This window comes from Scardinius erythrophthalmus (genome assembly GCF_964197995.2).
Source record: "Scardinius erythrophthalmus genome assembly, chromosome: 9".
Classification (NCBI taxonomy): Eukaryota; Metazoa; Chordata; class Actinopteri; order Cypriniformes; family Leuciscidae; genus Scardinius; species Scardinius erythrophthalmus.
In genome coordinates this window covers 857501-870510 of record NC_138229.1, presented here as the reverse complement: position 1 = coordinate 870510, position 13010 = coordinate 857501, and the positions used below count along the sequence as shown (strand labels likewise).

The window sequence follows — 13010 nt, the reverse complement described above, 5'->3', positions numbered from 1 at the left end:
ATTACGGTGCTAATTATGCTCTTTTAAAAGTATTGCATTACTTATTACTTTCTAAATCCTATATCACCCTCTAACTGTTGAACAACACAAGGATAGACATGAAACTGCTCTTTTAATTCTTTCAAATAAATATTATAAAATTGCATAAATTATTTCTGAACTGACCAAAGTATTTAAAGGTTAAATCAAAGGTTACATTAAAAAACATACATTTTAACATTAGACGTTACATTTTATATAGAATTGTTCTATAGTCTATATAGTATTTAATGCCATTACATCAGAAGTAACTGTAATCAAATCACAGAAAGATTAAGAGTAATCCCCTACTTTACTTTTTCAAGGGAAAAGTAATTATATTACAGTAATTACAGTTTTTTACAATCACTTTGTTACTATTTTCAGAACCTTGATGTCATTTTTCACAACTCTAGACACAAAACTCACAACCAATGATCAAAATGCACATTTTTCAAAACTCTAACCCTTTTCTCAATTGCTTGGATACAATACACATAAAACTTAGATCATTTGTTCATTCAACAAAAATCACCTGTTCAATATGACACAACTTAACATCACAGTACTACTATTTCAAAAGGCAATTCACACATTACATTTCAAATGAGTGTCTATTCATTTCCTTACATTGATCTAACTATCAATTGATACAACTGCTCAAAATGATGTTACTGTTGCATTACTCTTAATGCATAGTTGTATGGAAACAGACAAACAATCTTCCATGTTTACAGTAAATCATGAAAGTTTCAAGATAACGAGATTCATTGCCACCAATTACTGTAGCGTGGAGCATGAACCAATTAGACTACACTATCCATGGATGTAGCCTAATATTTTGGCTAATGAAAACATCCATTGTGATGTAGATGAGAACCTGTGGCCAAATCCACAACACAGAGTTGATGACAATGTAGAAGTACAGTAATCACTCCTGTTCTGTTTCTTACAGTACAAGCAAGCAAGTTGAGGAACACTGCATTTGATGTTTTACAGTACTGTCTTTTCTTTTCTATTTCATAGCTAATTATTTTTGCTTTGATTCAAATAAACCTATGTTGTGATTGTACTGTAGTGTTTTGCATCAATATATTACAAACTTTGTTCAATGATTCCACTGTGTCTGTAGTATTCTCTCTACTACTGCAGTGCTTTTACAGAGATGTATTTACTGTACATGTAGTGCCATAATGAAACCTGTATCACCTATTTTGTTCTACAATATTTAATGATTGTACGAACAATGACACAATGAAACTATCAGTTGCTTGTGTGTGGGTGATCTATAGTTATGTCTCAATGGTATTTCACAGTAAATTAGTTTTTTTGAACCAATGATTGTGCAAGTGCAAGATTTCTTTAAAGATGTGAATGCACAATGCAATGTTTTGAACATTAGACAGCCTGTGTTACAAGTGATAACCGTTTTGAGTTTTGTGTCTAGAGTTTTGAAAAACGACATCAAGGTTCTGAAAATAGTAACAAAGTGATTGTAAAAAACTGTAATAACTGCATTACATCCAACACTGACCCTATATTTATCAATATTGAGGCTTAAATGACTGCTAATTAAATTTGGGATTTGTTAAATTCACTTCAGACTCTTTGAAACATGCTATTTTTCACTTCAGACAATTGATCGAATCTTCACTGATGTTTTTTGAGAATTGTTTACTCTCGCATTGAACAAAACTGACCGACATTTAAATCTCTTAATAGAACAAAACCAATCAATATTTAAATCTCTTAATAGAACAAAACTGATTCATATTTAATCTGTTTATACTGTGTGTATTGTTGCCCTATTGTTGGTTTGATCGCTTCTATCGCTCTCCTCATTTGTAAGTCGCTTTGAATAAAAGCATCTGCTAAATTATTAAATGTAAATTTAATCTCTTAATAGAAAAAAAACACTTCCTATATAGAACAAAATAAAAACGATTCCTATTTAAATTTCTTAACAGTACAAAACTGACCACCAGAATCTCCTGATAGCGTGACTGGATTCACTGATTGTGAATCGCTCAGTGAATCGCTCAGTGAATCGCTCAGTGAATCGTCTGTGAATCACTCAGTGAATCGCTCAGTGAATCGTCTGTGAATCGCTCAGTTAATCGTCTGTGAATCACTCAGTGAATCGCTCAGTGAATCGCTCAGTGAATCGTCTGTGAATCACTCAGTGAATCGTCTGTGAATCGCTCAGTGAATCGCTCAGTGAATCGTCTGGTTGTAAAGCATGTTCACCTTGAGTCGGCTGACTCTCCTCGACGTATGTAGTGTTGGTTTTCTCCAGGTCATCACTGGCTCTGAACATCACACAAACACAAACAACAACATCATAATGTGAGCGTATTCATCCGTTGCACTCAGGCATCTGAGATGTATTGATTTGTTTAAAGTAAGAGATAATGTTCATCCAGCCGGTTGTTATATCAGAATAGGTATCTGTAGGGGTTTATGCTGAGATAACACACACACACACACAACTGAAGGGGATTTATTCTGAGATCACACACACACACACCTGAAGGGGGTTTATTCTGAGATAACACACACACACACACACACAACTGAAGGGGATTTATTCTGAGATCACACACACACACACACACCTGAAGGGGGTTTATTCTTAGATAACACACACACACACACACACACACACACACACACACACACACACACACACAACTGAAGGGGGTTTATTCTGAGATAACACACACACACACACACACACACACACACACAACTGAAGGGGGTTTATTCTGAGATAACACACACACACACACACACACACACACACACACACACACAACTGAAAGGGGTTTATTCTGAGATAACACACACACACACACACCTGAAGGGGGTTTATTCTGAGATAACACACACACACACACACACACACACACACAACTGAAAGGGGTTTATTCTGAGATCACCCACACACACACCCACACACACACACACCTGAAGGGGGTTTATTCTGAGATAATACACACACACACACACACACACACACACACACACACACCTGAAAGGGTTTATTCTGAGATCACACACACACACACACACACACACACACCTGAAAGGGTTTATTCTGAGATCACACACACACACACACACACCTGAAAGGGTTTATTCTGAGATCACACACACACACACACAAGGCCGGACTTACCATTGGGCTTGACTGGGCTCAAGCCCATGGGCCCCGCCCAATAGGGGGCCCCGCCCGTTTACGTTTGATTTTTTCAATAATATGTCAGTTATTTAATTTTTCATTTAAAGTTTGTTGATTGGTCTAGCATTGTTACCTGGCCCTGCCCTGCAATGAAAAATATAATTTAGGTTTGCTGATAGCGATGGTTATTGGCAGTTACGTAGGCTAGTGCCTCGTTTACTGCCGAACCGTTGAAAAAAACCTGTCTGCATTAGACAGTAGCCGCGTTTCCATTACCCTTCAAATTGCGCAAATTGAAATTGAAAATAAAACACAATGGAAACAAGTCAATTTCGCAAAAACTCCCGTTTATCTAAAAAAAAAAATGTTTACGCTCGCATGAGGTGGTTTTTCAGGCAATTCGATAAAGGAATATTTCGCAAAACTGCAATGGAAACAGTTTTTGCGCATTTACAGTCACCTGACTTAGAAGACGCAGTGTGTTCGAGGTCCATGTATAGCTACGCAAATAATAATAATTTTATATTATTTAATTATAACATTTAATAGGCTATATTTAGAAGACGCTTTTATGCAAAAAAGGAACAAAGCTGAGTGTGGAGCGCGCACTGCATGGCACGGCATGGGCGCGAACACTTGCATTTTCCTATCAACAGTGGAAACAACTTAAAATACTCTATCATTTCTGGTCATACAGAAAATAATAATACATTATTCCCAACTACTTTTATTTGTGTAAACTCACAATAACAAGAAAACGTTGTGCTTTTGTAAAATAAAAGAAAACAATCAGACGCACTTTCATGATCTCCGTAAACTGGAGCTCGAGAACTGAAACAAAATATAGCCTGTGTAGGCTAAAGCTTGAAATGTCCACTTTAAAATGAACAAATTCGAATCGAAAGCTAATACCTTCTGATTAATCTGTATGAAATGTGCATTTCTCTCTAAAAGCGCATCTGCTTAACAGCGAAGATGGAGATGTGATTTTAGCCAAAGCAATAGTTTATTAATAATATTAATGGCTCTTCTCCGCACTGCGGGAAAAACATCAATTTCAGGTTCTAATTTGGCCTTTGAAACCAGTAAAATCGACATGTTTTCCATATTAATTTGTGAATATTTTAAATGTTTAATAAAGGGGCAAAAAGTCATAAACAAAAATCTGAAAATTCGTCGATATTTACTTTTTTGCGTAGCAGCTGGTGTAGCCAGTTCAAATTAAAATGTTGGTGTTCAACTTTGCGCTTTAAAAAGACAACAACTGTTCATTTTTCGTTTTTCAATTACGGGTTAAAAAAGGAAAAACGAATGGACACAAAATAGCCTACATGGATCGGTTGGACAGAATACGAGACAGAGTTCTTCATTAAATTCATAAAAGAAACAATAATTAGCCTATAGGAATACTGGATTCTAAATCTCAAAGAAATGCCACAATCAAAACACATGTTTTCCAGGTAAATAAGTGTTTTATCCTCATTCTGACCAAGACATTTGTGCATTGCAATAAACTTATGATTACTTTGAACTTTTTTAATCATTATTTATTTATTGGAAAAAACTTTTTCAAGCTTCAATCAGTGGTCATATAAATAAATTATTACGTTTTTTAACATGTAACACTGTCTATCTATGGTACCAGTCACCTTTTGAAAGTAGTAGCTTAGCACTTCAAGTAACGATTGGATCGATTATATTGTTACGCCACCAGATGGCGACAAATGACTTTTAAAAAACATTTGTCATTGAATCGTTCATTCAGGAGATTCGTTCAAAAATGCTGATTCATCTATGAAACAAGTGCATTTGATTGAGGAATTGAATCATTCATTCAAACCCAAGTTTTTTTTTATTTTTATTTTTTTTATAATTCAGATTAATTAAACATTTTTAACAGACTTCAGCAATTAACATAAATTGTGTTATTTTGTTTAGTTGTTTGTTCAGAATCGTGATCTGTATTTTTATACTCAGTTTATCCAGAATTGTGTAGCTCTAATACATAGCTTGTGTATGTATCATTTTGTTCTATTTAAAGTAATGTACAGTATAGAAGGTAGGACCCGAAAGTGACTCAAGCCCAGGGGCCCCCACCACCCTAAGTCCTGCCCTGCACACACACACACACACACACACCAGTGATGCGCGGGTCAATGTATAAACAAACCGCACCCGACCGACGTTTTCAACTAACCCGCCCGCAACTCGGACCGCAAAAAACAAAAAAGAAAATATTGTACCCGACCCGCTTCCTGACACGCATTTTTTTTAAAGTATAGCTATAATGCTCATCGTAGCGTCTTATAACTTAATATTCTAATTTTGTCAAGAATTATAAAAAATCGTCGATATAAGCTCATAATTTGTACTAAAATAGTCTAAATGTTTAGTTTTAAAAACAAATTTAAAAAGCTGGCTATGTCTATTTTGATGTTTCTGCGCAAGTTCAGCAGACAGCGAGGTTCGGGTTTGTTCCGATCAGAGCTCGTGAGCGGAGAGCGCATCTCTGAATATTCCGCTCCGCTCATGGTCGCTCGCCCAACCCAGATGGCCTGCTGGTTCGAAAATATGTGGAATAAGGGCTACCTCCGACTAATTTTTTTTCTTGTCGACTAGTTGTTCATTTAAGCCATATGGACAAATCGCTCATTTATATTAAATTAATTACTTAAATAGGCTAGCCTACAGGAATTAAGCGTAATGACCGCACGCGTATAGCTTGCCACAAAGAACCGGTTAAAGTAATGATTATGAATGTGTCTAAATTAGCAAGGAGACATTTAATTGTTTAGTAATAAACTGGTGTTTTCTGTGTCGCTGCAAAGATGAAGTTGACAATGCGGAGATTGCGGACTCGCCATGAACGCCAGAGAGAAATGCACATTTCATATGGATTAGCCTACATAATCAGAGAGTATAGCCTATTTATTTTGGTTTGAATATTTTCGTTTAAAAGTAGACATTTCAAGCTTTCTGTAATATATAGCCTATATTTATCAAATCTGTGAGGCACAAGTTGAGTTTCGGCGCCCTCCAGTTCACATGCAGTGATCGCGTACCGGCGCCTTATTTTGCCTGCTATATATTTGCTTCTTATTTAATAAATACGGGCAATTGATTGATAAAACATTTATCAAAATTAAGATACAATTTATACAAAACGAAAATATTTTAAAAAGAGTTTTCTATAAAACAAAACTTAATGAAGTCGTCAAAATCATGTTTTACCAAAAACAGCGCCGTTGAGGGCGCCAGCGCCTCTGCCTCTCAGCGCCTCTGCCTCGCGAGTGGATGATAGCCCTGAAGACGCCTAGCAATGATATACCTTTAGTGGTACAGTAGTATACCTTTAGTTAAGTTATCGCAGCGCGCTAAGAGACAATGTTATCGGAAAATGCAGCCCAGGTATATGCATAATGGAGATTCCAAAGCGCTCTTCTTTGGTCAGAACCATGGAGAGCGATCGCGGATTTACTTTTACAATGCAACACAATATTTAAAGAGCATCAAGCTATTAAAATCTATATTATGTATACGCACAGATAATATAACAGTAGGCTATATTAGTCAATATTTTTTATTAGGTTAAGCAGTGATTGGATAACGTTTTTTTATTTTATTTTTATTTAACGTTTTTAATTTAAGGCCCACCCACAATTGGTCTGGCTTATCCAAAACTGGATAATTTTATCCGTGCCTGGTTGGTCGTGCCAGTTTTGTGGTTATCAAATGTGTAAATAGCATCGCAAGAAGTAGGCTACACATGACAAAACCAGCACTTTGGTCATCATCTTTCATTATTTCGGCAAATGTCTCCCACACTTTGCTCTTTCTATTTGTGTATTTGCGGAGCTTCCACTCCCCAGTCTTCACCTTTTCTCTTGCCGCCTCCATCTGCAGACTGAGCTCGTGCGTCATCTTCGCGCCAGTTATTCAGCCAATAAAGTGTAAATTGAATTTAAAACGTATTCATAGAAAATTGTGTCTAGAACTATATCAATTACAAAGGTTTAATTGGCATCTTTATTTCAAACGACCCGACCGACCGCGACCCGAATATCATTAAAAATATTTTTGGATGACTCGTAACCGCGGGTAACCGCTCATTTCGGATCAACCCGCGCATCACTGACACACACACAAACAACTGAAGGGGGTTTATTCTGAGATCACACACACACACACACACACACACACACACACACACACACACACACACACACACACACACCTGAAGGGGTTTATTCTGAGATCACACACACACACACACACACACACACACACACACACACCTGAAGGGGGTTTATTCTGAGATATCACACACACACACACACACACACACACACACACACACACACACACACACACACACACTGAAGGGGGTTTATTCTGAGATCACACACACACACACACACACACACACACACACACCTGAAGGGGTTTATTCTGAGATAACACACACATACACATACACACACACACACACACACACACACACACACACACACACACACACACACACACACACACACACACACCTGAAGGGGTTTATTCTGAGATAACACACTCACTCACACACACACACACACACACACACACACACACCTGAAGGGGTTTATTCTGAGATCACACACACAATGACACACACACACACACACACACACACACACACACACACACACACACACACACACACACACACACACACACACACACACACACCTGAAGGGGTTTATTCTGAGATCACACACACACACACACACACACACACACACACACACACACACACACACACACCTGAAGGGGTTTATTCTGAGATCACACACACACACCTGAAGGGGTTTATTCTGAGATCACACACACACACACACACACACACACACACCTGAAGGGGTTTATTCTGAGATCACACACACAATGACACACACACACACACACACACACACACACACACACACACACACACACACCTGAAGGGGTTTATTCTGAGATCACACACACACACACACACACACACACACACACACACACACACACACACACACACACACCTGAAGGGGTTTATTCTGAGATCACACACACACACCTGAAGGGGTTTATTCTGAGATCACACACACACACACACACACACACACACCTGAAGGGGTTTATTCTGAGATAACAACCGGCTGGATGTACATTATCCTCTTATTACACGGCCACTTGCCACATAAGTAAATAATTAGACACGAAATATTGATCTGAGTTTAAATATTTTATTACACTGCAAAAAATGCTTTTCTTACTTAGTATTTTTGTCTTGTTTCCAGTCTAAAATGATCTGCCAATGTGGTGAGAAAAATAATGTTAATTCAAACAGATAATTTTGCTTGTTTTAAGCAAAACTCAATTCATTTTTATTTATTTCCCCAGAAAACAAGACTTAATATCTTATGTCATTTTACTACTTTAGTAAATGGATCTTGATTTAAAAAATGTTTGATATTTGGACTGGAAACAAGACAAAAATACTAAGTAAGAAAAGCATTTTTTGCAGTGTAGCTCTTTAAACGCAGAGCTTCGCAGAGAGAGCAACTTTCAGCGGCGAGATCAAACTAGACGGACATTTAAGAGATACTGTATACAGTCATAACACTTATTACACAGCATTCCACCACATAAATAATTATGGAGATCAGAGATATTGATTTCAGATTAAACTGTTTTAAAATCGTACCTGTTTGTTTCTTATAATCCAACAGTGAACAAAACAATAGTCACAAAATGGCCGCCGCTACGTTTGGATGAAACGAGAGAGAGTGAGTCCACGATACTGGATGGCGTAATTAAATAACTGTACACAAAATATTGATTTGACTGAGTTTTAATATTTTATCAGCTCACCAAAAGCAAAACTTCCACGAGGAAAACCGTTCCTAGCGAGTGTGTAGCGAGTGTGTATTGAGTGTGTAGCGAGTGTATATGAGTGTGTAGCGAGTGTATATTGAGTGTGTAGCGAGTGTATATGAGTGTGTAGCGAGTGTATATTGAGTGTGTAGCGAGTGTATATGAGTGTGTAGCGAGTGTATATGAGTGTGTAGCGAGTGTATATTGAGTGTGTAGCGAGTGTATATGAGTGTGTAGCGAGTGTATAGTGAGTGTGTAGCGAGTGTATATTGAGTGTGTAGGGAATGTGTAGCGAGTGTGTAGCGAGTGTATATTGAGTGTGTAGCGAGTGTGTAGGGAATGTGTAGTGAGTGTATATTGAGTGTGTAGCGAGTGTGTAGCGAGTGTATATTGAGTGTGTAGCGAGTGTATATTGAGTGTGTAGCGAGTGTATATGAGTGTGTAGCGAGTGTATATTGAGTGTGTAGCGAGTGTATATTGAGTGTGTAGCGAGTGTGTAGCGAGTGTATATTGAGTGTGTAGCGAGTGTATAGTGAGTGTGTAGCGAGTGTATATTGAGTGTGTAGCGAGTGTATATGAGTGTGTAGCGAGTGTATATTGAGTGTGTAGCGAGTGTATATGAGTGTGTAGCGAGTGTATAGTGAGTGTGTAGCGAGTGTATATTGAGTGTGTAGCGAGTCTGTAGCGAGTGTATATTGAGTGTGTAGCGAGTGTATATTGAGTGTGTAGCGAGTGTGTAGCGAGTGTATATTGAGTGTGTAGCGAGTGTATGTTGAGTGTGTAGCGAGTGTAAATTGAGTGTGTAGCGAGTGTATATTGAGTGTGTAGTGAGTGTGTAGTGTGTAGCGAGTGTATATTGAGTGTGTAGCGAGTGTATATTGAGTGTGTAGCGAGTGTATATTGAGTGTGTAGCGAGTGTGTAGTGTGTAGCGAGTGTATATTGAGTGTGTAGCGAGTGTATATTGAGTGTGTAGCGAGTGTGTAGTGTGTAGCGAGTGTATATTGAGTGTGTAGCACTGCTGACTTCAGTGACCCGGATGAGTCTGTGTTTCTGTGTTCTGTTATCTGGGAATAATATCCCGCTGGATGGAGCGATTGACCAATCAGAACCAAGTATTCCACAGAGCCGTGTAATAAAGTTTGTGAACACACACACTATATGTGCCGATGAACAAGTTTTAGTCCAGTATTTCCTGTGAAAAAAGTGACGGCCGAGAGGATTGTGTGCTGATAGACCCGATATTGACCGGAATATCTGTGTGTCTCGTGAGTGTGTGAACGAATGTTGAGGTTTTCGTGTTGTGTGGATGTTGACCTGGAGTATCGTCGCTCTCCTCGACAGCATCGGTGACAGAAGACCAGCAGAACGGACAGAACCATCAGCGTCCCGCCGGCGAACACACACACCATCACCAGCAGAAGCACGTAGTTCTCCTGAGAGCCCGACACCAGAGGAACATCCTGGAACACACACGCGCGTGAGATCAGCGTCAAGCTAGCTTTCTGTGACTATTCTTTCTGTGTATTCAGAGACGTGAGGAAACCCTTCAGAACACACAAGAAACCGCAGTTCTGTCAGGTCCACTATCGTCAGATACGATTGACAGTTAGCATACAGTTTGGATCGGTCTGGTTCTGTTCTGGTTAGCTTAGCATGGATAAGAGCCGCAATAACCCTCCTCAGGGTAAACAGAACAGAACCAACATAAATGTATTGCAGATATCATTGATTAATAAAGATTTTAATGAACAACGAAGGGGATTTCGAAGGGGAATCAGCTAAATCCTGACCGGAGACAGGTGGAGCTGGGGAGGGAGGAGGGTCATTCGATAAAAAACTATTGTGAAATGACGGCATTTCCATTAACCGATGTTATGCGACTAAAACTTAATTTTTTCCTCTCGCGATAAGTCATTCCAAAAATCATGGCAACGGACGTTGGTAAGTTTATATGTATAACAGCCACGTACCGCACTAGACATTATTATTATTAATGGAAGGAGATGTGTGTGTGTTTCCAAGCATTAATGGCAAGGAAAGACCATTATACTGTGAGCGGCCCACATGAGGGGTTTCTGGGTGTTTCTCCCTCATCTCTGCTGATTATGGCATTTATTTGAGGTTTAGAATCCATTATTCCTGTAATTCTTTTGTCTTTTATGAATTTAATAAAGAACTCTGTCTCGTATTCTGTCCAAACACATCGCCTCATCTACGTCAGGTGACTGTAAATGCGCAAAAACTGTTTTCATTGCAATTTTGAGAAATATTTATTTTTTGAATTGCCTGAAACACCCCCTCATGCGAGCGGAAAAACTGTTTTGAGATAAATGGGAGTTTTTGCGAAATTGACTTGTTTCCATTGGGCGTATTTTCAATTCGCAATTTCAATTCGCGCAATTTGAAGGGTAATGGAAACGCGGCTACTGACGAGAGCTTGACTAACGAGACCTGACAGAACTGACGCTACGCTTGATCACTCGCTTTTTATTGTATTTGTAACTTGAGTCAAATCTCTTAATACAATAGAACAAAAACTTTGCAACATAGACACCATGGGCCCTTTTTTGACGACCTGAAACGCAAGTATCAAGCGCGAAACGCAAGTAACTTTGTGGGCGGGTCTCGCAAATCTAAAATGTGTTGGTCTGAAGTTGCTTCATTACTCATAGGTGTGGTTTGGGCGTAACGTAAAATAAACCAGAGCATCATCTCACATTCCCTTTAAGAGCAGGCGTGCTTGTTCCATGGCGGATTGCTATTATAACGGCGGATTTGCCAGGAGCGGTTCACAGCCGAGGAGACAGACGTTCTCGTCAGGGCCGTAAAACACAGAGAAGTGACATTGGGGATGGAGAAACACACCCAGATTAGCTTCGGTTAAACAGGCGTATGATAACTTGGGTAAATTTGATTTATGCCTATTTTTCACATCTTCATGGACACAACAATGATTTCCCTCGTGTGGAAATATTGTTCCTTGTAATAATGTATGGTTTTCTAAAATGAGAACTGCTGCTTCTGTGTGTAGATGAGAGAAACAAAGTGTGTGTGTGTTGTGCACACGCTACATTATGGCCAAGCATGTGCCCTTAAAATAGCATCTGAATAACGCGCCGCTGACTTTAGACGAGGTTTCTCCTGGTCAGTGGAGGAATTGTTTTCTGAAACTGCAAAATAGCACCAGGGAACGTTTGCGCCGGAACACGCCTCCTCTTTTCCCTGAACCGCCCCCGGGAGCGCAAGTTCATTCCCTAATTTACCGACGTGCGTCTGTGGAGGGAAGAGTCCGCTGTGCGTCGGGTGCAGAATAGGAATGACACATGCGTCGCTATATGAAGTCAATTGCGCTGGGAGTGAGATAGAGCCCCTTTACTGACTCAACACCGCTGATCTGAACACTGGCTCTATTGTCTTCTAGTGCCGCTTTACAGCTGAATATGAATTTGTCTCATGTTTGATCAAGTTTGCATCATTGATTCTGTTATTTTCCTGTTTATTACTGTGAAGCTGCTTTAGAAACTTTCTATGCCACTATGCTGTCAGATTAAAGGCATAATTCACCCCAAAATGATCATATCATCGTTTACTCAACATCACCTGTATGACTTACTTTCTTCAGTGGAGCAGGGCCATGAAACGCAGATGTTTTGAGAAAAGTGTTATTTTTGTCCATATACTGTTTGAATGACATGGGAACTAGTAAATGATTCATTTCATGGGTTAACTATCCCGGTTTACCACTCTAGAATATTGTAATATACTGTAACTTCATTAAATATACATAATTCATCTGTCTGGTAACTGGTAACAGAATGTACTGGAGACATCTGATGGTTTGTCAGTGTCTCAACAGCGCTGGATAACACAATTAACTTTGTGAGAGATGATTGATTAATAAGCGATGATGACTGTACATAA

At 39.0% G+C, this 13010-nt stretch overlaps 1 protein-coding gene across 1 annotated transcript in view; it reads right to left on the bottom strand.

Annotated features, from left to right (window-relative positions):
• The window catches only part of cbarpa (CACN subunit beta associated regulatory protein a), a gene marked incomplete at both ends in the record, with an annotated part of 31815 nt that overhangs the window by 11272 nt on the left and 7533 nt on the right, over window positions 1–13010 (bottom strand). Inside the window, 2 exons of the mRNA XM_081375578.1 lie at window positions 2266–2327; window positions 10404–10549. Of these exons, the coding sequence (XP_081231704.1) occupies window positions 2266–2327; window positions 10404–10549 (208 nt within the window). The remainder of the gene's footprint in view (window positions 1–2265; window positions 2328–10403; window positions 10550–13010) is intronic.